At 61.0% G+C, this 26,482-nt stretch overlaps 2 protein-coding genes and 1 long non-coding RNA gene across 3 annotated transcripts in view; 1 reads left to right on the top strand and 2 right to left on the bottom strand.

The window, feature by feature from the left end:
- Positions 1-13,891, bottom strand: part of LOC100354897 (ribose-5-phosphate isomerase-like) — a 29,551-nt gene extending 15,660 nt beyond the window's left edge. Inside the window, 4 exon segments of the mRNA XM_089309080.1 lie at positions 419-660; positions 3,829-4,006; positions 5,409-5,572; positions 13,826-13,891. Coding sequence (XP_089165206.1) covers positions 419-660; positions 3,829-4,006; positions 5,409-5,572; positions 13,826-13,891 — 650 coding nt within the window.
- On the top strand, positions 199-23,381 carry A4GALT (alpha 1,4-galactosyltransferase (P1PK blood group)). The gene is made up of 2 exons (XM_070052996.2): positions 199-316; positions 17,610-23,381. The coding sequence occupies exon 2, from the start codon at positions 17,659-17,661 to the stop codon at positions 18,703-18,705; it is 1,047 nt and encodes a 348-aa protein (XP_069909097.1). The 5' UTR covers positions 199-316; positions 17,610-17,658; the 3' UTR covers positions 18,706-23,381.
- Positions 20,939-26,397, bottom strand: LOC149123648 (uncharacterized). The gene is made up of 2 exons (XR_016216360.1): positions 22,073-26,397; positions 20,939-21,960 (listed from the first exon to the last, which is right to left on the bottom strand). It is a non-coding gene; the product is annotated as an uncharacterized LOC149123648 (long non-coding RNA).
- Between the last annotated feature and the right edge of the window lie 85 nt (positions 26,398-26,482).

Raw genomic sequence — 26,482 nt, 5'->3', positions numbered from 1 at the left:
AGGCCGCAGCACGGGGAGGCAGCCAATACGCCCTTCCCAGCCCTGGAGCATTGAAAGTGACCGCTCCTAGCCTCAGGGCTCTCGTCTGTGGAATGGGATCCCGGCTCCCGGAGCCGGCGGCCGGGCAGCACCCGGAGTGCCCAGCCCTGTGGGCCTGCGGGCGGGTACCGGGGTGGCAGCGAGGACGCAAGGGCGGGCGGGGCCGCGCAGACCCCGCCCCGGGCCCGCCCTGCCTGCCGGCTCCCAGCGCTCCGCTCCGGCAGCCGCCCGCCCGCCCGGCGCGGGTGTCCACGGTGCGCCGCCGCGGGAGCCGAAGGTACTAGGGGCCGAGCGGCCAAGTGGGGAGGGGGCGCCCCAGGAGGGAGGGGTTCCGGGATCGGCCACCGCCCTGGCCCGCGCCACCTGTTCCGGAGGCGACCTCGGTGCGCGCGCCAGCCCCGACTGCGCCCCGAAGTCGGTGGCTGCCCCCAAAACCCGGCCCGCGAGGAAGCGCGCGCCCCGCCCGGGAGCCCCGCGAGCAGCTCCGGCCGGGACGTGGCAGGCGAGGCCCGGGTCCGAGCGCGGCTGCTCGGCGCTGAGTGTCCTCTCGGGCGAGTCGCGCCGCCCCGTCCGGGGGCGCGGCCGCCGAGGGGGCTGCGGGCTGGAGGCGCGGGCGCTGGGCTGCGAGGGATGCTGAGGTCGTGGGCACGCGGAGCCCGGACGGGGAAGACTGGGGTCTGCGGGGTCGGAACAGGCCCGGCTGTGGGGGAGGGGTCCGGGCCCGGGTTCCCCCCTGCATCGCTGCTGCGGCCTCTCTGCCTCTGTTTCCGCATCCGTCCCTGGAGTCCCCCTCCAGGGCACTGGCAGCCAAGGCTCCGGCTCGGAGGGGGTTAAAGAGCCACCTCCCGGGCCCACCCCACCCTACCCCACCGGGAAGCGTCCTGCCTCGCCCGGGTGCTCCCTGGGACCCGTGTTATCGCCATTCTTCCCAGAATACTTGGTGCAGCCACTGCCAAGGGCTGCCTTATCACCTCCCAAAGCGCGGCCCAGGCCTGGCGGGGTGTGGGGAGCGGCCTGGGTCTCCCTGCAGGGTCCAGGCTGGGCCAAGACTGCCGCCTCCAGCCCTGCCCCCCAGCCCTCCCAGGCCCCTAGACCTGGCTCCAATTTTGTATTCCAGACCCTGAAGTCCCCTAAAAGGGAGCCCCGAGACAAAGGCCTAAACAGCAGGGGAAGGAAAGGGAGAGGGAGGTGGGACCTTGTGTGCCTCTCCGCTAGGTGGGCTCCGGGTGCACAGGACAGATGGGAGGTGGGGACGCTTGCTTCTTTGTAGCCACTGAAGCCCTGTAGCACCCGAGTTGCTGGGGTGGGTGTAGGGCTCCAGGGCCCTGGCCTGTGGCAGAGGAGGCTCGTGTGGGAGCTCAGCGGGGGGGGGTCCTCACCGGGAGCCTCCTGCAGACCTCGGGGTCTCAGGGCAGTGGGGGGGCGGTACAGGTCCCCACAGGTGGCAGCAGGTGGACAGCTCCATCTCCAGCTGGGCAGCCGGCTCTGGACCTCACTTCCTGCCCACCCCCTGGACCCCTCCCAGGTGTGCCCACAGCGCCACTGCCCCCTGTGCTGTCACCCCATGCCCTGCACTTCCCTTGATGGGGAGCCGCAGCGGGGAGAGTTTGGTCATAAATCACCCAGTGGGGACGGGGGAATTCCGGGTTCACAGGAGCCCGAGATGACTGTTGTCTAAATTTTCCTTTTCGCACGACTTTTAAAAAATCCGTTTCTACACATCTGAATATTTACTGTAGAATCTTGTCCAGTTAATGTGATTTCGTGAGCAATGCAACCCCTCGCCACTCTCCAACTTTTTTTTTTTTATCTTGTTACATTGTTACATGTTCGTTGAGTGGATTTCTCTTTCCAGGTGGGGTTTTTAGGTTTGTGTCTGGTAAACATTATACATTGAATTTATGCACAAATGTGCGCATCGCTAAACTTTTCCTGGAAAGGCATTCGCCTGGCAGGGAGTGCAAGTGAGCTTCCAGAGAGGCCATGCGCATCTGGTTCCCTGGCCGGGACACCAGTGGGTCAAGGACCCTGCACCTCGGGGGTTTGTTCCTGCCCATTCGTGAGCAAGGGCCTTGCCTGTCTCCTCACCTCCTGACAAAGATCTCTTCCCGGGGCTGGTGCTGTGGCCAGGAGCCAGTCCTGCTCCCCAGGGACCTTCTGAACTTCGAGGACAGAGAGGCGGGGCTGGGAGAGATGTCAGGGGGAGCGCTCAGGGCAGACCAGCTCCCGAGGTGCCAGCACTGGTCTGGGCTGTTCTCAGCCTGGTGACCTGGAAGGTGGCAGGTGTGGCCACTCCCAGGAACAGACAGCGGGGGCGGGGAGAGGAGCGGACACCAGGTCCCTGCTCCCCACACCCTGGGCGGCTGCGGGCAGCAGAGTACTAGCAGTGTACCAGAGTCCTCTCTGCCAGCTGTCTCCTTTGTCTCCCTCTGGGTAGGTCCCCGTGGAGCCCAGAGGTAGTAAGAGCTGGGGGGAGTAGGGGAGCCCCCTTCTTTTCCTGGCTGGGGTGACACCTGTGCAGTCTGAGCTGGCAGGCGAGGGAGGGGTGGCGCAGGGCTTTACGGGAAGAGCAGAGAGGCCCAGCCCATCTGTGGCCTTCGTCCGCACCTCCCCACTGGGTCTTCCCCCGCCCCGCAGCCCGGCGCTCGGCACTCTGCTGTCTCCTGGCCTGTCGGCCATCCTGTGCTGTTACTCCCACTTTGCAGAAGAGGGGACTGAGACGCAGGGCCAGGCGCCGCTTCTTGATCGGAGCACAGAGCACATTCACCACCGAGACCGGCTTTGTCGCTCACCACAGTCGTAGAGAGGACAGCTAGTGTCCCTCCAGGGACCCGGGCGGGAGGCAGGTGTGCCTGAGCCCGTTGCAGTGTGCATCTAACGCCTCAGGTTATATTTAGCAGCCACTAAGGATGAGCCAAAGATCTCAGTGCAGAGACCCAAGGGCCGTCCCCCAGGGCCGAGTCTCTGAACGAAGGAGGCGGGCAGCCACGTGTCCAGGGGTGGGGACGGGGAACAGAGTCGCTTCCAGCCCTCAAGGCCCCTGGATTGGCGGGGATGCTGCCGTCGGCTGCAGGCCGGGGCGCCCGCTGTGGCAGTGCTCAGTCCTCGGGGGCGTGACGACAGAACCAGGCTCACCCTCACTCCCCCCATGGCATCGAGGTGGATTCTTGGTTGATGGCCCTGCACACGGCACACGGTGAGGAGGTTCCGGGGAGGGCATTTGGACAAAGGAGGGGAGCACCGCAGCCGGCCCAGGTCCCAGGGCTGGCGGGCCGGGGGGACAGGGAGCGCTGTCCCTGCCATTTTCGAAGCCACTGTGAGAATCTCGTACACGTATGAGGTGCCCCTGAGTGCCAGGTGCACCCAGGTTTGGGTGCCATTTGCAGTGTGGGGTGGGTGGGCAGTGTCTGCCTCTGCTCCCCCTCCCCACTGCACCAGATGCACCTGTCAATCCGTGTAGGATGCAGCCCAGGCCCAGGGGCTGTGCCACGGGTCCAGACCGTGGGTGAGGCCCAGGGTTCAGGGTGAGGGCCACTCAACCCGCACTCATCTCCAAGGTGGCCACGGGCACAGGCATAGGCCAGGGTCCCCGACGATGCCCTGAGTGTGGCCTGCGGTAATCTTCCAGATCAGTGCAAGGGGGGTCTGGGGCTGGAGGCAGACCTGTGTGACACGGGGCAGACAGGAGGCGGGGGGTAGGATTGAGGAGAGGATGGAGTGGCCCTGGGAGGGGAGCTCCCGCAGTGCATTCTGGGTGAGTGTCATGGTCTGCTGGGGAGGAACGGGCACCTGCAGAAACTTGACTTTCTCAGCACTGCTGGGGGCAGGGGTGGTGGTGGCTGGCGCGTCAGCAGGAGGTCGGCTGGGCTTGGCTGGAGCGGAATGCCTGGTGGCCAGCAGCAGGGCAGGGGCTGAAGGGGACATGCGCACGGTGTAGGGCTGGCACCAGGCCGGGGAAGAGGTGAGGCTGTGGATTTCCAGAGACGGAGGCCAACAGACCTGGGCCAGGTTGGCTGCAGGGCCGCCTTAGAAACCCAAAAGCGGCCAGATTTTGAAGTCGCACAGTAGCACTGCCCTGATCAAAGTCATCCCACTCAAGACCTGGGTTGTGGAGGCCGGCACTGTGGTGCAGCGAGCTAAGCTGCCCCCTCTGACACTGGCATCCCATGTGAGCACAGCTTCGAGTCCCGGCTGCTCCACTTCCCATCCAGCTCCCTGCTAATGCGCCTGGGAAAGCAGCAGAAGATGGTCCAAGTGCTTGGGCCCCTGCACCCACGTGGGAGAACTGGGTGGAATTCCTGGCTCCTCGCTTCTGGCTTTGGCCTGGCCCAGCCCAGGCAGTTGCAGGCAAAATATTTGGGGAGTAAACCGGCAGATGGAAGAGCCCTCTCTCTCTCCTCTGTGTCTCCCTGTCTCTCTGTAAGTCTGCCTTTCAAACAAATCAATCTTCTTCAACAATGTGCACTGAGAACCTGCCATGTACAGGAAGTGGTCTGTGGCTCCCCTGGGAGGTGACTTTTCTCCGTGGCATCAATGCGCAGTTGCTGATTTAATCAGACTTTGTTTTCTAATCTTCCGCACTTTCAAACAAATCTGTGGGTTGGCTCATTCCCCTCGACGGGACTGGGTGTGGAAAGGGTGGCTGTCTCTGCTCCGACAGCTGCCGTGACGTTGCGCTTCGTGGCGAGTGGCACCGTAGGCCTGCTCACCAGTTGGGAGCGCCGGCTGCCCACATCCTGGCCAGAAGAATGTGCTAGTGAGCGCATGGATCTGTGCCGATCTGATAGGTGAGGGATGCTATCTGAGTGTCTGGTGTGCTTTTCTCTACTTACACAAAGATTCTTGATCTTGCTTTCTGGTTTGAGTTGTATTTTGTGTGTTTGTGTGAACAGTCATTTGCCCACTTCCTTCTTTTAATAAAAAGTCTATTTATTTAAGGGAGAGAGAGCGAGAGAGAGAGGACAGAGACAGAGAAAGACAGAGACAAAGATTATCCATTTGCTGCTGCATTCCCCAAATGCCTCCAAAAACCAGGGCCAAGCCAGGCCAAGGCCAGGAGCCTGGGTCTCCATCCAGGTCTCCTGTGCAGGTGGCAGAAATGCAAATACTTGGGCCATCACCTGCCTGCCAGGTGCGTTAGCAGGAAGCTGGGTCCGAGGCAGAGGCAGGGGCTGGGGTCCCAGTACCCCTGCTGCCACCTTCCTCCGGGTGTCCATGTCTTTCTCGGACTCCTTGCGTGACAACAGGTGTCCCTGAGGTGTCCAGGCAGTCACTTCTGTCTGACTTTCTGAATGGTGTTTCGGAGGCCGACCGGGGGAAGTATGCTTGCTTGCCTGTTTGTTTCGGGTAGTCTGGCTTCTGCACCTCACCTTTTCTGGCCCTGGCTTTCAGACAGAATTCGGGAAACTTCGCCAGCCCCAGAATGGCAAGTGAGCTCCCCACAGTTTCTTCTGTGCTTGTGTGGGTTCCAGCCGTTGACTTTGGGGTTGGTCGTGGCGCACGAGCTGAAGGGACCCAGCTTGTTCTTGTTCCCCTGGAAACCGCAGTCGCCTAGTGCCTGTGCCAAAAGGCCCGTTTTGCCCTGAGCACTCTATCTTTTTTTTAAGATTTTTTTATTTGAGAGGCAGACTTACAGAGAGAGGGAGGGACAGAGAGAGGTCTTCAATCTGCTGGTTCACTTGCCAAATGGTTGCAATGCCCGGAACTGTGCCAATCTGAAGCCAGGAGCCAGGAGCCAGGAGCTTCTTCCCGTCTCCCACGTGGGTGCAGGGGCCCAAGGACTTGGGCCATCTTCTACTGCTCTCCCAGGCCACAGCAGAGAGCTGGATCAGAAGAGAAGCTGCCGGGACTCGAACCGGTGCCCATAAGGGATGCCAGCACCAGCCCCGCCCTGTTGGTTTTAGATGCTGCCTTCATTGTGTGTTCAAGTTCCCAACATCTCTGTGACGTCTCTTGCTTCTCCTGTCTGTCTGTTCGTATGCTAGGGCTACACCTAACTATGGTCCAAACTTCAGGGGCCGGCGCTGGGGAGTAGCCGGTAAAGCTGCCACCTGCAACACCGGCATCCCGTGTGGCGCCAGTCCTGTCCCAGGAGCTGTGCTTCCCATCAACTCCCTGCTGTGGCCTGGGAAAGCAGCAGAAGACGCCCCAGCACCTGGGCCCCTGCGCCGTGGGGGAGACCCAGAGGGAGCTCCTGGCTCCTGGCTTCGGCCTCGACACCAGATGGAGACACCGGTCTCCAGATGACCCAGCAGATGGAAGATCTCTCTCTCTCTCTCTCTCTCTCTCTACCTTTCAAATAAATAAATAAATCTTTTTTAAATGACTTGGTAAAGGATGTTACTATCTAAAGGCGCTGCTAGTCCTTGGTCATTTGTTCTCCCTTCTCAGAGTCCCGTACGTCCCGGGCTGTTTATTTTTCCACATCCGCTTTAGAATCGCGTGTCTGATTCCACAGTCGCTGAGGACCCTGAGCTGGCGTCAGGGGGCGGACGTTGTCAGGAGACATCTCCCGCACACGTGGCTCTTTCCCGCTTGTGCAAGGTGCTCTTGTGTCCTTTGGGAACCTCACAGCTTCCTTCGCTCCGTGGATTCTGAGCTGGACCCTAAGTGCCGTGGCCGTGCTGCTGTTCTGTCTCCCAGCTCCTGCAACTGCTTGCCATTTGTATCTGTGTGTGTTTGTCACCTTCTAGTGTTCTTTCATTATTATTTCCGTATTTATTTGAAAGGCAGAGTGACAGAGAGAGAGAGAGGGAGAGACACAGAGACAGATCTCCCCTCCCCTGGTTCACTCCCCAATGGTTAGGGCTGGGCTGGGAGCCAAAATCCCATCCTGCTCCCCCCAGTAAGTGGGCCATCTTCTGCTGCTTGCCCCGTCGCATTACAGCGAGCTGGATCAGAGGGGGAGGAGCCGCAGGCAGGACCAGCGCTCTGGTGTCTGGCCGTGCCAGCGTGCAGCCCCTCCCGTGTTACCTGCAGGGTTGCGTATTTTCTCCTGACTTTTTGAGGTTTGTGACAGCAATGGTTTTTGCTATTTCTACTCCCTTTCCACACCTCTGGCTTCCCGCTCTTATCAAACTGCCCTCAGGAATGCAGGCTTTGGAGGGGTCGGGCAGTGATGGGAGGGGCAGTTCTGCTTCCCTGTGACCCAACAGCAGCTCCCATGCATGGTCCTGGGGACTCACAGGCCCCGAGGACAGGCTGGCTCCTGGCTTTCATGTCATCTTGTTAAGGAAGTGTCCATCGCTTCCCAAGTCGCCAGAGATGAGTGGTCAGGTGACGACGGTCCATGTGGTCTTTTCCTTAGATCTTTGCATCTGATGGACTATGGCAAGGATTCCCTGTTATTGAACCATCCTTGCGTTTCTGGAATAAGCCCAGCCAGGTTTGGATGTTTTACTCTTGTAATGGGCTACAGAATTCTCTTTGCTTATTTTATTCAGGATTTTTGCAAAAATACTCATAAGTGAAAATTAGGACACCTTGTGCAATCTTTGTTAAGGTTTTGATTTCTATGTTATACTTGAAACTTAAAATTTTTTTCTTCCTATATTTTGCTGTTGAACAGTTTTAAAACTGTCCATTTTTAAAGAGTTGGTTAGAATTTGCTCTCATAATATCTTGCTGAGGTGGGCTTTTGACCTGGTGGGCAAGACACCTGCTCCCGTATCAGAGTGCCTGGATTCCGTGCCCACCTCAGCTCCTGACCCCGGCTTCTTCTGAAGCAGACCCGGGGGGCAGCCATGATGGCTCGAGTGGCTGGGTTCCTGCCGCCCACGTGGGAGATCAGGGTGGAGCTCCCGGCTCCTGGTCTCCTCAGCCCAGTCTTGGCTGGCATGGTCATTTGGGGAGTGAATTTTTTTCTCTCTCTTTCAAATAAATACATAAAAATGTAAAAATAAATAACTAAGGTTTGCCATAATTTTTGTAATGGTGGCTCTTTTATTTATTTTTAAAGAGTTGTTTATTTGAAAGGCAGAAAGAGAGAGAGAGATAGAGAGAGGGGGAGAGAGTGAGAGAGTATCTTCCATCTGCTGGTTCACTCCCCAAAAACTACAGTGGCTGGGGCTGGGCCAGGTGGAAGTCCGGAGTCTGGGCCTCCCTCAGGGTCTCCCATGTGGGTGATGGCCACGTGGGTGGGATGCCAGTATTGTGGGTGGCGGCCTCACTCACTGCCCCGTAGCACCGGCCCGCACACAGGAATCTGCCTCCCTCGTGCCCTCAGCAGTGTCTGCAAGTCAGCTCCAAACAGGATGTTGTGCAAACGTGGACAGGGGAGAGAAGACAGGCGGGAGGTGTTTTCACAGGCCCGCAGCCATCTCTCCAATAGCCGCGTGTCATGTGACCCAGGCACACGGAGTGTGCTGCTGGCACCCGCATAGCATGCATGGGACGGAGGGGACTTGATGTCCCGTGAAACAAGCCAGGCCCAGAACGACAAACAGCATGTGTTCTTGCTTGTGTGTGGAAGCAGAGAGTGGACTCCCGGTCGGTCGCTGCAGGCTGGGCAGGAGAGGGGGTGGGGGCAGAGGGAGCCCGGTAACTGACACCCGGATGGGAGGGCTCAGCTCTAGTGTCCATGGCACAGTCGGGTGACCATGGTTTGTAACAAATATATGTAAGTATGGATGCGTTGTATTTATTCATTTAATTTGAAAGGCAGAGGGACAGCGAGAAGGAAAGAGATCCTCCCCCGTTGGTTCACGCCCCAAATGGCTGCACTGTCTAGGCTGGGCCGGGCTGCAGCCAGGAGCCCAGAACTCCATCTGAGTCTCCCACACCAGCGTCAGGGGCCCAAGCCCTGGGGCTGCCTTCAGCTGCCTTCCCAAGCACGTCACAGGAAGCAGGATGGAAAGCGGAGCAGCCGGGATTTGAACCGGCGCTAAGGTACGGGACACTGGCTTTGTCCCAAGCACTGACTTAACCCATTGTGCCACAACGCTAGCTCCTCCTTCTTTTACTTTTCACTTTTTAAATCACTTTGAGATACGTCTCGAATACAGCCTAGAGTTGGGCTTTTCTTGGGATCTAAAAAAATCTCTCTCCTTAAAGACCAGTGAGTTGGGAGTGGGCATTTAGCCTTCTTTGTAAGACGTTCCCAGCCCACGTTGGAATGCTGGGTCCCTTCTATTCCTGGCTGCGACTCTGGCTTCCTGCTAAGGCAGACCCTGCGACACAGCCGTGACAGCTCAGGTGACTGGGCCCCTGCCGTCTGCTTTGGAGACCTGGATCGCAATCCAGCTGGCAGCTTCAGCCAGGCCCCCGCCCAGGCCATTGCAAGCCTTGGGGAGTGAACCCACAGTGGGAGCTCTTTCCTGCTCCGTCCGTCTCTCAAATTAAGTGGGATGGGGGAGAGAAATGGGTCACAACTTTTCGTATTGGTGGACGTGGAGCTGGCTTTGGTCTGCGTTGTGTTGGGTCCCTGTGTCGTGGCGACTGCCCCGTGGTCTGTTTCAATGCCACAGTCTGTGCTGCTCTGTGAGAAGCCTGTGTTTGTTCTCCTGGTGCCCGCCGCTCTTGGCCACTGCCTCGTTCCTCTTCCTAAGCAGTGACACAGTTAACTTGTTTCCTCTTCCCTGCCAGCCGCCTCTATGTTGAGCACCCCCAGGGCAAATGGCTTTCTGTCCTTTTTTTTTTAAAGATGTATTTGTTTATTTGAAAGTCAGAGTTACACAGAGAGAGGAGAGGCAGGCAGAGAGGGAAGAGTCTTCCATCCTCTGGTTCACTCCCCAATTGGCTGCAATGGCCGGAGCTGCGCTGATCTGAAGCCAGGAGTCAGGAGCTTCTTCCTGGTCTCCCACGTGGGTGCAGGGGCCCAAGCACTTGGGCCATCTTCTGCTGCTTTCCCAGGCCACAGCAGAGAGCTGGATCGGAAGTGGAGCAGTCGGTACTCGTGGTGCTCATTTGGGGTCTGGCACTGCAGGCGGCGGCTTTACCTGCTACGCCACAGTGCCGGCCCGATTGGTTTTCCATGCCTAGGGCCTCGGAGGCTGTGGTGGTGTTCACACCCACCGCTGTTGTGTCCTGTGCAGCTGTGCAAACCAAGCGATGTGAGCTGCTCGGACAGAATTCTGGAGATAGCAGTGACTTTTTTAAAAAAATATATATCTTTTTTATTTATTTGACAAATACAGTTAGACAGAGAAAGAGAGACAGAGAGAAAGGTCTTCCTTCCATTGGCTCACTCCTCAAATGGTCGCCATAGCCGTCGCTGCAGCGACCTGAAGCCAGGGGCCGGGTGCTTCCTCCTGGTCTCCCATGGGATGCAGGCACCCAAGCACCTGGGCCATCCTCCACTGCCCTCCTGGGCCACAGCAGAGAGCTGGCCTGGAAGAGGAGCAACCGGGACTAGATCCGGTGCCCATACGGGATGCTGGTGCCACAGGTGGAGGATTAGCCAAGTGAGCCACGGCACCAGCCCCTATAGCAGTAATCTTAAGACATACCGCATCAGGGGCTGGTGTTGTGGTGTAGCAGGTAAAGCCACCGTGTGCAGGGCCCTCATCCCATATGGGCGCCAGCATGAGTCCCAGCTGCTCCACTTCCGATCCAGCTCCCTGCTAATGCACCTGAGAAAGCAGCAGAAGATGGTCCAAGTGCTTGGGCCCCTGCACCATCGTGGGAGACCTGGAAGAAGCTCCTGGCTCCCGGCTTCATCCTGGCCCAGCCCCAGCTGCTGTGGCCATCTGAGGAATGAGTGAGCAGATGGAAGATCTCTCTCTCTCCCTCTCTCTCTTTATAACTCTGCCTTTTACATAAATAGAGAGAGAGAGAGAGAGGAGAAGCAGAGAGAGGGGGTGGTCTTCCATCCGCTGGTTCACTCCCCAGATGGCCACAATGGCTGGAGCTGCGCCAATCCGAAGCTTCTTCTGGGTCTCCCATGCAGTGCAGGGGCCCAAGGACTTGGGCCATCTTCCACTGCTTTCCCAGGCCATAGCAGAGAGCTGGATAGGAAGTGGAGCAGCCAGGACTAGAACTAGCACCCACATGGGATGCCGACACTGAAGGCGGCGGTTTACCTGCTACGCCACAGCGCCAGCCCCAAATAAATGATTTGTAAAAAAGACAGAAGAGACATCCTGCCTCCCCGAGCTCCTGATGGCGTGGGAACGCAGTGGTCCCGGGAGCACCGTGGAGCGCCGTGGAGCGCCGGGCCCTGATCCTCGCTCTTACTTTCCTTCTGGGGTGCGCTGGCAGTGTTGCGGGATGAACAGCTGTATTAGGAAGAATAAACATTTCTTTCCAAATGTAAACTACATGAAAAAAAAAAAAAAAACAAAAAAAAACAAAAACAAAGTATCAGGCTTCAGTCTGTCTTCCAGGGCACAGAATGTAACAATGTATCATAAACCCTTGCTCTCCAGGAGGCAGGCTTGGCCTGGACTGTTTACCTTTGTGCTTAAACTTTGACCCTCAGTGTTCTGGGCTCCGACCCCTGGGGGTTGGGTGTTGGGATCGGCGAGCCCCTCCCACTGGGAAGCACCCTTCTCTCCGGTGTCACTCATGTCATGTCTGCAGTGTCCGGCTTCATCCTGCTTAGCCTGCTGGCGTGGTCTGCAGTGAACCAGTCTGGTGCGTTTGCTCCGGCTGTTCCGGTCTCCACTTGCTTCACCGAGCCTGGTCCTTAGTTTTCTTCCAGAAAGGCTCAAAGGGGCAAGATTGCCTTCTGCTTCCCGCCCAGGGCTGCCCAGCCTTTGATTGCAGGAAGGGCGTGGCCCGAAGTTCTCCGTGGTCTGCTGTCTTCTGTGACTGTTGGAGAAAAGTGGGATCCGATTCTCCGGCCCTCGCCGAGGCTTGATCTCTGCGTCCGTGAGTCTAGAGACTGATGTTGGTGTCTTGAGAGCCCAGCATTTTACTCGACTCCATCTTGGGATCTGCCGCTCCAGGTCACCACTCTCGGCGTGCGCGTGCCACTTCAATCCGCAGAACCAGGTCTTCTCTTTACTTCAAGGCAGATTTCCTGAGCTGTAATCGAACAATGACTGCCCAGCGGCGTTAGGGACCAGTTACACCTGTGCTGGATATTGGACCTCCTGCAAGACCCTCTTTTAAGAAACTTTTAATTTATTTGAGGCAGAAAGCTGTACGGGGAGACGAAGGCAGAGAGTGGTTTGAGCTGCCGCCACTCCATCTTGGAGCAGGTTCAAGTCCTGGCTGCTCCGCTTCTGATCCAACTCCCGACTAATGTGCCGGGGAGGCAGCAGGTGATGGCTCAAGTACCTGGTCCCTGCCACCCACCTGGGAGACCTGGAAGGAGTTCCTGGCTCCTGGCTTCGGCTTTGGCTCAGGCCTGACTGTTGCAACCGTAATTGGAGCTTGAATAGCAGATGGAAGTTCATTCTCTTTTCTCTTTCTGTCAATCTGCCTTTCAGTAATTAAATTAAAAAAAAAAAAAAAAGGAAGAGGGAGGAAAAAGGAGAAGAAAGGCAGGCAGACAGGCAGGGTGGGTGGGTGAGGTGGAGTGGGGCGGGGAGGATGCAGAGAGAACGCCCATCCTAGGGTTCACTTCCAAGTACTTGCTATCGCCCGCCCAGGGACGAGAGCCGAGAGCCGAGAAGGCAATCCAGGTCTCCCATACCGCAGGGCAGGACCCAATCAATGATGTCGTAAATGCTGGGCCAAGTCCCACCCCTATGTATCTTCTCCATCAGTCTTTTTTTTTTTTCCTTATTGTATCCTTTTATCTCTCTGATTACTGCCACTCGATATGTTCCCTGCCCCCTTTTGAACATCTCCACCTCTGACCACCAGTAAGTGGAATCTGCCCTGGTCTGTATCGCTGGCAGTCGGCTCTGCTGGTGGAAGGGCTGGGCTCTCCCTGAGCCTGGCTCCCGAGGCCCCCAGCTTGCGCTCACTGTGGCTGTCCGTTTCTCCCCCGGGGCCTTCGGTGTCTGCCTCTGGCTCAACTTCAGGGCTGGGATTATGTCTCCAGCCTCTGTATTTTTGGATTCATGCTGTAGTTTCGGATTAGAGTTTTGATTTGTTCCATGGCAATATTTTTATAGAGAGATTTCTTTATGTTTAAGGGAGCGTCCGGGTTCCTCCCTTCCCCTGCGTTTGGTTCCCGTCACTTTTTTCCATATTTGAATTAGTTAGATTTTCCTGGACCGGCCACCCGCGGGAGGTGTTGGTGGAAATCGGGAGAGAAGCCAGGCCAGGCTGCCCCCTCTGTTGCCATGGTGATGGGCTCTTCCTCGCAAATACAGCTCTGCTCCTGTCCCTCCCTTGGCCTCTCAGAACCGCCTTGGATCAAGGGGTCAGTGCATCCAGCGTGAGCCCTCCTGGTCCACTCCGGCTTCGCTCCGGCCCCAGCACCTCCCTCTCCCGTCTCGGTTTTGAAAGGAGTGCCTTCCAGAATCTTCTGCCGCTGGGCACCCTCTGCGCCCCCGTTCTCCCCACCTCCACGCCCTCTCTGCAGGTCACAGGTGCTTCCGGTCACATGCACCTGCAGCTGGGAATTCAGGTCTCGCGCGCCCGCTGGCTGCCTGCAGTTGATCTTTCTTTGCCCTCGTTCTCCGTGGCACCCAGCGGGTCAGCGGGGATTCTGACTGGAGCTGCCGCCTCGCTCCTGTAGGGAACAGCTCTGCCTTCTCGCCGACCTGGGAGCCGCCCGGAGCCGGCCGCGGCTTGCTTGGTTTCAGACTCTGGTGAACATTTGGTGACCCCAGCCCTGGAACAGCCGCTCTTGCAACGATCACTTCCTCTGACGGCCACTCTGACTTCCTGAGTGACTGGGGGAGGTGGGGAGGGGACAGCAGGGTGGGAGTTGTGGGTGGTGACTTCTCACACCCAACTGGGGGGGTCTCAGTTCTGGAACCAAAGCGTCCACCCCCTCCCGCTTGTGGAAGAGCATCTCCGTGCCAGAGGTGACTGTGTTTGGGGAGGCCCAGATGCTTCGGGGCTCTGGGTTTGAATTCTGCGCTCCGTGCTGTCTCCTGGCCCCATGCCCTACTTCCCCAGCTACAAGGTTCTCAAGCCTCAAGCGGCTGCCCAGATGGGTGGTGAGTTCGAGTCCCGCCGTGCTGGCGCTGGGCTGGTTCTGTGGTCTGAGGTGTCCCTCTGCCCCCTGAGTCCTACTTCCCCAACCCCCAGAGAGGGGTTGGACCCAGTCATCTGGCTGGGGACAGTCAGTGGCGCCAGCCCTGGGTTTGCCTGTCCCCTTCCCCTCCAGGCAGGTACATCCGCCAGCGAGGGCGGCTCTGTAGAAGCCCTGTGAGAGCTGGGCCTGATGCCGCTGCGGGCTACACTGCCCGCCAGCAGCTTGGGACACGGTTAGGGCCCCGGCAACGCTGCGGTTATGCCCATTTCACAGCAGGGGAAGCTGAGGGCCGCCTGGCAGCTGCTGGTGGAGCCGGGATCCAAATGCCAGACCAAAGCTGCCAGCCGAACAGCGCCTGTTCTTGGGGTGGCGTTGTGGCCCAGAGTTTGGACACCCGCGTGCCACGTCTGGGTGCCTGGTTTGAGCCTGGCCACTCCGCTTCCGGCCCAGCTCCCTGCTGATGCACACCCGGTGCTGATGCACACCCGGTGCTGATGCACACCCGGGAAGCAGCGGGTGACGGCAGCCATGCAGGGGGCCAGGGTGGAGCTCCCGGCTCCTGGCTTTGCCCGGGTCCAGCCGTGGCCGTTGTTGGTGTTTGAGGCGTGAACAGATGGGAGCTCTCTCTCTGTGCCTACCTTTCAAATAAATATGAAAAATAAACTTTTTGATTGTTTTTCTGTGCCACAAATAAGTGACTGCATTTTCTTGGTAGGAATGAGCCTTACATTATGGAGCAAGCTAAAAGGCCCTCAGCCTCCATCCACGACCCTGACCTTGTCCCCAGTGGCCGCTGCTACTTCCAGTTGGGTGCAGACCCCTCCCCTTGTTTTCTGTACGTTTGCATAGACAGTCGAAGGGGTGCTGACCAGTGGTGAGGGGTGAGAAGACAGGGGTCTGGGGGCCTCGGCAGACCCCTGCTGCCTGGGCCCTCAGCCCGGCTCTGCAGGCTCCGTGAGAGAGTACCCGCAGCTGCAGGCCGGACCCCAGTGCCGACTCTCAACCCAGTGCTTGGCAGCCTTTGGAGGCGTCACCCCCATCTCCCACCCCCACCCCCCAGTAGAGGAGCGGCCCCCGGCCCTCGCCGGCTCCTCGTCCCGCCCAGCTGTCAAGCGCTGGCTGACTGTGACCCAAGAGGACAATGGTGGGGTTCATCAGATCTGGACCCCGGACCCCTTCTCTAGCTGAGAGAATCTGCTGTTCTGGTGGGGACACAGAAATCAGCCCTGTGCCGGCCCAGGGCGCCGACACCCCAGAACGGGGCTGGCAGGGAGGGGCCCGACCTCAGCCCAGCTCCCGGGGCTGCCCTGTGCCAGCCTAGGATGCCAACACCCCAGAACAGGCTGGCAGGGAGGGGCCTGACCTCAGCCCAGCTCCCAGGGCTGCCCTGTGCCGGCCCAGGATGCCAACACCCTAGAACAGGGCTGGCAGGGAGGGGCCTGACCTCAGCCCAGCTCCCAGGGCTGCCCTGTGCCGGCCCAGGGCGCCGACACCCCAGAACAGGCTGGCAGGGAGGGGCCCGACCTCAGCCCAGCTCCCGGGGCTGCCCTGTGCCAGCCCAGGATGCCGACACCCCAGAATAGGGCTGGTAGGGAGGGGCCTGACCTCAGCCCAGCTCCCGCGGCTGCCCCTAGACAGCCACAGATGCGTGTTTTCTTACAGTTATGCAGGATCAAGGTGTGGGCCGGGTCACTGTGCCCACCAGGTCCTTCCAGCCTCTCCCGGTGATGGCTGGAGGGCCTGGCAAGGCAGGGATCATGGCAACCACGCCAGCAGCACGTGCCAGGTCACCCTGGCTACAGGGCAGGAGGCGGCAGCTGTGTGCCAGCCTCGGCAGACAAAGGCCAGGGTATGGGCTGCGGGGGTGAGGCCCGTGGTGGGGGGAGGGGGACAGGAGCATGCTTTGGGCCTGAGGTCACACAGACTTGGCCCAGTATAGTTTCCATTCCTGGGTCTTGGGCTCTGACACCAAATATAGCTCAGCCCGAGCCTGGCACCCCCAGCTGTGGTCTGGCACGGGTGCAGGCGGCACACCCCACCTCCCGCTGTCCCCCGCGCCGTCTGTCCGGCTGTCTGTGCACCCACTAGTGTGGCTCGTGGTGGGTTAACAACGCTGGGGATCAGTGCAACTCTTCTCTCTGCAGGAGAAATGCACTCCATTCCTGCCCCCACTGCCTCCTGTCTCTCACTCATTCTCCCTTTGCACCCCCAGTGCTGGGTCCAGGCAGTCACTTCCTCCAGGAAGCCCCCCGGGAATCATCACCAACGATGGTGTCCTCGTCTGTTTCCAAAACATCCCCCGCAAGCTGAGAGCAGCCCGGCAGAGCTGTGTCTGATTCTTCCCTTCTCTGGGCCACTGTGCGGGGCCTGACCCCTAGCGCGGTCCCCACGGCAGGTGTGGCGGCCCCGCGAGCCAGGGAGCGCCTCGCTCTGACACTCAGCCATCTTTGGCAGGCGCAGAGAGCGTGTGGAGGGGCAGAGGAGCTCATCTGCCGGGCCGGGACAAACTCCAGGAGAACCGCCGCCCGCCGGGCTCCCTGCCCCGCGCTCTGCCCCCCCCCCCCCCGCCCCGGGCCGGACAATTTGCAGCCGGGACATAATGGAGACTCCGTGTCCTCCACGCTGGGGGAGGGGCGCTGGCCCTACTGATGAAGTCCCCTGGCTGTCTCCGTCTGTCCTGGGGAGGGGAGCTACTCCTAGGCTGCGCCCAAGTCCCTCGACCTGTTTGTGCCCTGGGGGGCGGGGGGGCTTTGTCCTCAGAGCAGAGAGGAGGCCACTGTGCCTCGGGTTGCCGAGGGCAGAGTGGGGTGCAATCGGGCCCGGGGTTGCTGTTCATTCGCCGCGTGCCCTCCCGGGCAGGCTGCTGCAGGCGGGGCTGGGAGCGCAGACTCCGGCCACGCGGCTGGGCTCTCTCCCCTGGCCCTGCCTCACGCTGGCCGTGGGGCTCGATGGTGCCCAGCGCCTCCACCTCCCTGTCTGTAAGCTGGAGAGGATGATCGCCACGCCCTAGGGTGGACGTGGGGCTTAGGAGGCGCGAGAGGCTGGGCGGTCAGCAGGTGGGAAGACGGAGGCCACAGAACTCAGCGGCAGCTGGGTCGGGGCAGAGCTGGGGGCCCAGGTGTGCATGCAGCCACACCCCAGGTGCAGGGACCACTCCGGTTTTGTTCTGCAGGCCGTCCCGAGCCCCGTCCTGTCCATGGCAAAAATTCTCAAGGCTACTTAGGGTCTATTCTGAGACGAGTCCCGGAGCCCAGGGGTGCGGGAGCTGGGCCTCGAGTCACAGGCCGCCAGCCCCAGCAGGCCACGGTGGGAGGAGGGGCGCAGGTCTGGCCAGGCAGAGAGGCCTGCGTCCACGTGGCAGGGCCAGCACCCCTGGTTGCCTGGGCCCGTGATCGGGGCCCTGCTCTGCCCTCCGTGGGCAGCTCAGGGCTCCAGCCGACCCCGGAAGCTGGCTCTGGGTCTGGGGAAACGTTTCTTGCCGTGGGCCTGGGATGCCCGGCACCTGTGTGAGAATGGTGCTTGTCTCTTGCAGACCGGCCGGTTCCCGCCGCCACAGGCTCCTGCTGTGATCCGGGGAGACCATGTCCAGGCCCCCCGACTGGCTGCTGCGTCTGCTCCCCAGCGCCCCGAGGCAGCGGGTCTGCACCCTGTTCGTCATCAGCTTCAAGTTCACGTTTCTCATCTCCGTCGTGATCTACTGGCACGTGGCGGGAGCGCCGGGGGACCCGGGGCGGCTCCAGAGCCTGCCTGCGCAGGTGCCCTGCCCCACCCTGGAGCCCCGCCCCCCCACGCTGGGCAGCATCTTCTTCCTGGAGACCTCGGAGCGCACGAACCCCAACTTCCTGTTCATGTGCTCCGTGGAGTCGGCCGCCAGGACCCACCCCGAGGCCCGCGTGGTGGTCCTGATGAAGGGGCTGCCGGCGGGCAACGCCTCCCTGCCCCGGCACCTGGGCATCTCGCTCCTGGGCTGCTTCCCCAACGTGCAGATGCTCCCGCTGGACCTGGAGGAGCTGTTCCGGGGCACGCCGCTGGCGGCCTGGTACGCCGCGGCGCAGCGGCGCTGGGAGCCCTACCTGCTGCCGGTGCTGTCCGACGCCTCCAGGATCGCGCTGCTCTGGAAGTTCGGGGGCATCTACCTGGACACGGACTTCATCGTCCTCAGGAGCCTGAGGAACCTGACCAACGCGCTGGGCACCCAGTCCCGCTACGTCCTCAACGGCGCCTTCCTGGCCTTCGAGCGCCGGCACGAGTTCCTGGCGCTGTGCATGCGTGACTTCGTGGCCCACTACAACCGCTGGGTCTGGGGCCACCAGGGCCCCCAGCTGCTCACGCGGGTCTTCAAGAAGTGGTGCGCCACCCGCAGGCTGGCGGACAGCCACGCCTGCCGCGGCGTCACCGCCCTGCCCCGCGAGGCCTTCTACCCCATCGCCTGGCAGGACTGGAAGAAGTACTTTGAGGACGTCAGCCCCGAGGAGCTGGCCCGCATGCTGAACGCCACCTACGCCGTGCACGTGTGGAATAAGAAGAGCCAGGGCACGCGCTTCGAGGCCACGTCCAGGGCGCTGCTGGCCCAGCTCCACGCCCGCTACTGCCCCACCACGCACAAGGCCATGAAGATGTACTTGTGACGGCCCGGCCGGGCGGCCTCCCACCCGTGATGGAGACGGGGGCTTGGCCGTCTTTCCCAGGGAGGCAGGCTGGGAGGGCCCAGGCTGGGATCTGAGCCACTGCTACGGGCCCTGGCACCCACGCCCCAGGCCAGAGCCTCCAGGGAGAGGCCCTGGGGCTGAGCGGAAGGAGCTCGGTGAGACCCTGGGCCTTCTGGACCTGCCAGGGAAGGTGACAGTGCCCTCCAGGGCGGTGGGGGGCCAGGCGGGCTGAGGCAGAAAGTGGGAGGGAGACAGGAGAGCAGCACTGGCGCCCGAGCCCAGGGCTGGTACGGAGCTTGGAGGAGGGGTGCAGCTGTGTCCACACCTGCTTTCTCCTCCCTGAGCTGGGATGTAGGGAGGAGGCCAGTGGCAGCATTGAGAGGGACAGGCCCTCTGACACAGGATCGCGATAAAAGGCGACTCACTGGCGCCCCTGCTGGGCGGTTGGTGAAGCAGATTCACGCACGCAGCTGCATTAGCCTGGCTCTGCAGGTGGGGAATGGCTACAGCTGGGGATCTGCAGGCTGCCCACAGCAGGGCTGGCTCCCAGCCCCCTACATCCCCTGGGTGATAGGAGCCCCTGCGGTGGGGGGAGGGGAGGAGCCTGGGGTCCCACCAGCACTCCTCCCTGCGCCCCACAATAAGCCACATCTGTTTTGTCCTACACGAAGCTGTTTGAGAGTCAGGGAAAGTCCACCTGCACAGCAGGGCTTCTGGCCTGGGAGAGCCAGCCAGAGAGGGTGGGAGCCCAGCCAAGGCGCTGGGCGAGGCCAGGATGGCCCAGGGCTGTGCCAGAGAGACAGCTGACCTTGGCAGGGCGGGGCCCAGCCCGTTCCTGTTGGGGCCGGGTGCGCCTGCCAGCCTGGAGAAGCCCCTCCCTGGCGGGACTGGGGGCTGCCAGGGGCTCTGGGCTCGGCCGCTGCTCCTTGGCAGCCGAGGGCGAGCCCTGAGCGGCCTGGTCCTGCCCGCAGCTCGAGGGCAGCCTGGACTCCCTGCAGCTGGAGCAGGAACTGCCTGTTCGTTTGTTGAGGTTTTTTTTACTTCAGTGGACTTTAATTTATTTATGTATGCATTAAGTTTTTAAAAAAGCAAAAGGACCCAGTTTAATGGGAACATAGACAACAGCTATAAATAATTGAATGACAAAAATTGAGCATTTCACCCATATACGGTAAATTTTAAAGTGGTCACAGATCATTAAAACGACAGTCGAGTAAGACAGGTGAAAGCCACAGATTGTAATTGTCCCCCCCACCTCATTCACTCTTAACATGCTTTAAAATGAGCAGGTTATACTTTAATGCTATAAATAAAATGAGTCACCTCGGGGCAGGCGTCGCTCTGCTACAGGTTAAGCCGACACCTGGGATGCCTGTGCCCCCTGTAGGGTGTGGGGTCAAACCCTGGGGCCCTGTCAGGATGAGGGGCAATTGGAGGCACCCTTGTCTCAGAAGCTGGGCCCTGGCTTGTCCCCCGCGGCCCCTGGTCTGCCGGCCTGGACAGCAGGGGGCGCCCTACCTTGCAGCACCCACACTATGCAGGGCTTCTTAACCCACTATGAACGGCCGAAATCAGCCGGCCAGAAGTGACAGCAGCATCCTGGGGAGTGACGAGGGAGTGGAAGGGGAACGGCGGGGTCACCTCCAGGCTGGGAGGTGGAGAGGCCACGGCCGCCTTTGCTGCACCCTCCCCGCACAGCCGGAGCGGGGTTCCTGTGTTGTGTCCTGCAGGCCCTGGCTCGTGGACAGGAGGAGCTGGGAGGCGGTGATGACCCGACGAGCCGGCCACGTGTGTGTGTGATGCATGGTGGTCGTGTTCCTGCTGCACGCCCCCTGTCCTCCTGGGGGGACCCAGGCCCTGGCTGTCCCGAGCTCCAGGCAGGAAGGAAGAGGGGAGGGTGCCAGCCCTGGCGGGGGCCCCTGGTTGACCTCGTCTCCTTCTCGGAGGCCTGAGGGATCGACCCCACCCTCTGCCAGGGCCTGGTTCCAGAGAGGCCCTGTGCTTACCCCAGCCCATCCCAAACTTGCGAGCGCCTGTTGTCCAGTGCCCCAGCTGCCTCCTGGGGAGTGGGAACTGGAACACCCGCTGGACAGTGACTTCTGGGAAAGAGGCCATGGCCCGGGCCGAAGCCTGCCCTGGAGACCTGAAACCAGACCTGGAGGCTGAGGGGGAGGGGGTCCGAGCGGCCTGGCAGGGGCCCGGGGCGAGGCGGGGGGGAGTCGTGTTCCCAGCAGCCCTGGGGTAGGGGAGCGATTGCCTTCGTTGGTGCGTCTGTCTCCAGCTTCTGCAGCCGAGTGCCCCGCAGACCCGGTGCAGGACTTGGGACCGCACTGCTGCAGAGCATGCTGGGAATTCTGCGGTGAGGCGGGGGTGGGAACTGGATTAGGCTTCGGGTTCGTGATTTTGGATTAGGCAATGGTCTCTTTAACGGGACACCCCCAGCACAACTGACAAAAGAAAAGCTAAACTGAATTCCATCAGAATTAAAAGCTATTTTTTTTAGTGGAGACAGTTGTGCAACTAGTGAATACGCTAAGAACCACTGGGAAAAAATGTTTTAAAGATTTATTTTCTGTATCCAGAAGGCAGAGTTACAGAGAGAGAGCGAGCGAGAGCGAGAGCAAGCTTCCGTCTGCTGGTTCACTCCCCAGATGGCCATGACAGGGGCTGGGCTGGGTGAGGCCAGGAGCCTGGAGCTCCATCTGAGTGCCCATGTGGGTGGCAGGGACCCAAGCACCTGGGCCGTCTTCTGCCGCCTTCCCCTGCACGTTAGCAGGGAGCCGCAGCAGTGGAGCAGCCGGACTCCAGGTGGCGCTCATGTGGGACTGCCGGCTCTGCAGGGGCAGCTTAGCCCCGGACAGATTTGACGGCATGTGATTCTGTTAAGACGCTGGCCAGGGAGCCGCATCCTGCATCCCAGCACCTGGGTGCGACTCCTGGCTCCACTTCCTGACTCCAGCCTGCTGCCAGTGAGGCCTCTGAGAGGGAGCAGGGATCCCCCAAATACTTGGACCCTGCCACCCATGTGGGAGACCCGGATGGAGCTCCTGGCGCAGGTCAGGGCCCCGTGCACCCACAGGGAGACCGGATGGAGCTCCTGGTGCAGCTCAGGGCCCCATGCACCTGCTGCACCCACAGGGAGACCCGGATGGAGCTCCTGGCGCAGGTCAGGGCCCCGTGCACCCACAGGGAGACCCGGATGGAGCTCCTGGCGCAGCTCAGGGCCCCGTGCACCTGCTGCGCCCACAGGGAGAGCCGGATGCAGCTCCTGGTGCAGCTCAGGGCCCCGTGCACCCATGTGGGAGATGCGGATGGAGCTCCTGGTGCAGGTCAGGGCCCCGTGCACCCACAGGGAGACCGGATGGAGCTCCTGGCGCAGGTCAGGGCCCCGTGCACCTGCTGCACCCACAGGGAGACCCAGATGGAGCTCCTGGCGCAGGTCAGGGCCCCGTGCACCCACAGGGAGACCCGGATGGAGCTCCTGGTGCAGCTCAGGGCCCCGTGCACCCACAGGGAGACCGGATGGAGCTCCTGGTGCAGCTCAGGGCCCCGTGCACCTGCTGCACCCACAGGGAGACCCGGATGGAGCTCCTGGCGCAGGTCAGGGCCCCGTGCACCCACAGGGAGACCCGGATGGAGCTCCTGGCGCAGGTCAGGGCTCCGTGCACCTGCTGCACCCACAGGGAGACCCGGATGGAGCTCCTGGCGCAGCTCAGGGCCCCGTGCACCCACAGGGAGACCCGGATGGAGCTCCTGGTGCAGCTCAGGGCCCCGTGCACCTGCTGCACCCACAGGGAGACCTGGATGGAGCTCCTGGCGCAGGTCAGGGCCCCGTGCACCCACAGGGAGACCGGATGGAGCTCCTGGCACAGGTCAGGGCCCCGTGCACCTGCTGCGCCCACAGGGAGACCTGGATGGAGCTCCTAGTGCAGCTCAGGGCCCCGTGCACCTGCTGCGCCCACAGGGAGACCCGGATGGAGCTCCTGGTGCAGGTCAGGGCCCCATGCACCCACAGGGAGACCGGATGGAGCTCCTGGTGCAGGTCAGGGCCCCGTGCACCCACAGGGAGACCGGATGGAGCTCCTGGTGCAGCTCAGGGCCCCGTGCACCCACAGGGAGACCCGGATGGAGCTTCTGGTGCAGCTCAGGGCCCCGTGCACCTGCTGCGCCCACAGGGAAACCCGGATGGAGCTCCTGGCTCCCAGATTTGGCCCTGGCCCAGCCCTGGCTGTTCTGGGCCTTTAGGGAACGAACCAACATATGAGTTCACTCGCTAGCTCTCTGCCTCTTAAATATATATTTTTAAATATTGTCATTTCAAAATATAAAATTGGGGCCGGCGCTGTGACGCAGTTGGTTAGTCCTCCGCCTGTGGCACCGGCATTCCTTATGGGTGCCGGTTCGAGTCCCGGCTGCTCCTCTTCCAATCCAGCTCTCTGCTAAGGCTTGGGAAAGCGGCAGAAGATGACCCAAGTCCTTGGGCCCCTGCACCCGCTTGGGAGACCTGAAAGAAGCTCCTGGCTCCTGCCTTCGGATGAGCGCAGCTCTGGCCATGGCAGTCGTCTTGGGAGTGAACCAGAAATGGAAGACCTTTCTGCCTCTCCCTCTCTGTCTGTAATTCTACCCCTCAAGTAAATAAATGAAGTCTTTAAGATGTATGTAAATTTGTGTGTACATACATACACAAAAGGAAGCAAAGGAACAAAGACAGTTTGCCCTTTTGCTTTCTTTACTTAGTGGACAAGGAACCCGCGCCAGCAGGCGGCAGGCTGGGGACCTGTCCTTGGCACACCCGCCCCACGGGCCGCCACCCTGCAGAGCCAGCACAGCGCCAAGTTTCTGGAAAAGGAAGCAACGGCCCGGTGGGCGGTGACGGGTGTAGCCCGGTCCCTGGCTGTGCGTCCGCCGCTGGGGTCACAACGGCTTTCAGTGGTCACCAGCTTCCCGTTGGTCTGTTGGTGGCCTTGCTGTCTCCGGGGGGCATCTGAGAGCCTAGTGGACCCCCGGTGCCCTTGGAGCCCTGGCCGGGTCCGCCGCTGTGCTGCGGTTGAGGCAGGGGCTGGGGTGGGCTGGGGCCCACAGGTGGGACCCCCAGTACTGGGGGTGGGCTTCATTACACCGAGAGAAAGCTGCAGGGGCTGATGGCAGGTGGGCTCAGCCAGGAACCACGGAGCCCCGTTTGCATGAGCCTGCGGGGTGATAGGCGGAGTGGCCGATGCGGTGCCCCAGGAGAGCCGGCGGGGACGCCCGCGTCCTGCATCCGAGAGCCGGGCCCAGTCCTGGCTCTCCCACTCTAGCCCAGCTTCCCGCGAGCAAGCAGAGGCTGGCGCGAGTGCTTGGGCCCCGCCACCCACGTGCGCGATCCGGATGGAGCTCCTGGCTTCAGCCTGGCCCAGCCCCGGCTGTTGTAGCCATTTAGGGAGTGAACCAGCGGATGGGTCTCTCTCTCTCTCTCTCTCTCTCTCTCTCTCTCTCTCTGCATTTCAAATAAATAAAAGATTTATTTGAATAACTTAAAAAGGAAAAAAGTGCGCCCAGAACTTGAGGAGTGCAGGTGCCCAAGCACTTGGCCGTCCTCTGCTGCTTTCCCAGGCAGGGACCGGGACCGGCAGTGGCGCAGCCGAGTCTCAGCGCACCGGCGCCCACGCGGGCTGCGGGCGTGGCAGGCGGCTTGCGGCTTACCCAGCCGCCCAGACACCTTGCAAGTCCCTGACGTTTTGACCATTTCCATTTATTCCAGGTTGGGCCAGGCTTTTCCCTCTTGTAAGGAGGCTGGAACCCCTGGCCAGGGCACCCCATCCAGGACAGGCCCTCGGCCCCGGGGACCCAGCCCCTGGCTTCTCCATGCCCAGACCTCTGTCCTCGGCCCCGGCCACCTGGTCAGTGCATTCTCCGTCCCTGCCTTTCGCCTGAGCCCCCAGGGCCTGGGCTCCCACCCCGGCACGGCTCCCCTGCCCGCCTCAGCTTCCTGCGCCCGCCCTCCACCTGCTCCTGTTCTGTCCCCAGCCCGAGCCTCCCCACCCTACCCTGTCCCGCGGAGGCCCCCCCTGGCCTGGGAAAGCAAGTACATCGAAACATTGCTTTACCAGGAAACGCTACAGCCCAGGCCTGCTGGGAGAATAAATAAGGCTTCTAAAAAAAAGTCAATAAACCCTCTGAAATGGCGCTGACGTCCCACGGAGGGGACAAATGGCCGCTGCAAAACCGCCGTGAGCTCTCCCGACGTCCTGGAGAGGCTGTGGGGACATTCAGCCCCCGCGCCTCCCGTCCACGCCCGCTCGGACGCCCCCCGGCCCCGGTGGGGTCACACAGATCAGAACGGAGGTGCAGGGAGAGCTGTGCCCACGGGGAAAAGGGCGAGAGAGAGGGGTCCGGATCCGACTCGGAGCCCGGACCCTGCCCGGCCTGCCCCGACCACAGCCTCAGGGCGGGAGGAGCCCAGCTGTCCCCGCCAGGGTGGTCTCTGAGCCACCCACACCCCACATGCGGCAGCAGAGTCTGCAGCCCGTTGGTGCAGGTCGCTGGTCCCACGCGGGAGTCCTTGGGGGCAACGCCTGGCTCGGGCCGATGTCAGTCTCCCCTGGTGAGGACCTGGGCGGCGGTGACGGCTCAGGTAGGTGGGCTTCCCGACGGCCGCGCGGGGACCTGGGCTCCCAGCTCCTGCCCTGCCCAGCTGTGTGGGCATCTGGGGGCAAATGAGCGGATGCTCTCGCTTTCCCTCCTGTCCCTTTGTCTCTCCAATAAAGTGGCTTTTAATGGTGGGATTTTCTCTCTTCCTGAGGTAGGCGGTCCGAGGTGGGCAGAGTCAGGGCTCGAGGACTGAGCTGCTCCCACAAACTAACACCCCAGTTCCTGACACTGCTTTGCTCCTTAGCATTCAACTTTCGTCTCGTGGCCCAACGTGGCTGCTCCAGCTCCCTCCACTGCACCCACACTCGGCTAGCAAATCTGACCTAGAGATCAACCTTGCAGCTGTCATGTCTGTCTTACTTCCCTTAGTTGCAAGGGGAGCTGGGAAGAGCAGTTGCTGGGCAGAGAACCGGGTGCTGAGCTGAAGCGCCATTGCCGTGTAAGACAGAGGTGTGGGAGAATCAGCCGCGTCTGCCCAGAGGCCTCCTGTCGGGAAATGGCGGCCATTGTTTGGCATGATTTCCCAGAATGCACTGTGCTGGCACACCACGCAGGTCGCGTTTGTTTTGTTGGGAACTGCTCGCCTCTGGGGCACGAGTCCACTTTGTTGTTGATGCCGCAGCTGCGTCCCAGGGCAGAAGTGGAGTGGCTGGTTCAGAGGGCGGGCTCCAGGCTCGCTCTTTCCGTGGGCGAGTCACCTACCTGCGTGCGCCTCATCTGTAACGTGGGGACAGTAACCATCCCCACCTGGCAGGTCGTCAGGCTGCCCGTGGAGGCACCGGCGTGGGCCTGCGACCCATCTGCCCCGCAGCCGCCAGTCCCTACTCTGGGCGCTGCTTTGACCCTGGCCGCTCCCTGCTGGGCACCTGCGAGGCTGAGGCAGACGTCCAGGTCCTGGGCCTGCTCCCACGTGGGGCACCCAGAGGAAGCTCCTGGCTCCTGGCTTCCAACTGGCCCAGCCACAGCCGCCGAGGCCCTCTGGGGAGTGAACCAGCAGATAGAGGACCTCTCTCCCTCTCCCTCTTCTTCTCCCTCTCCCTCTCCCTCTCTCTCCTTCCCTCTCTCTGTCACTCTGAGTTTCAAATAAATAAATGTTTGTATAAAAAAAAGACGACATATAAAGGAG

The sequence above is a fragment of the Oryctolagus cuniculus genome, chromosome 11 (assembly GCF_051225735.1).
Source record: "Oryctolagus cuniculus isolate XC-2025 breed Fujian yellow rabbit chromosome 11, ASM5122573v1, whole genome shotgun sequence".
Classification (NCBI taxonomy): Eukaryota; Metazoa; Chordata; class Mammalia; order Lagomorpha; family Leporidae; genus Oryctolagus; species Oryctolagus cuniculus.
Note: the sequence above shows the minus strand (reverse complement) of the source record. Positions and strands in the feature narration are given on the sequence as shown.

What these genes read in the sequence shown, in the direction of transcription:
- A4GALT (XM_070052996.2), top strand. Translation starts at nt 17,659, where the DNA reads ATGTCCAGGCCCCCCGACTGGCTGCTGCGTCTGCTCCCCAGCGCCCCG.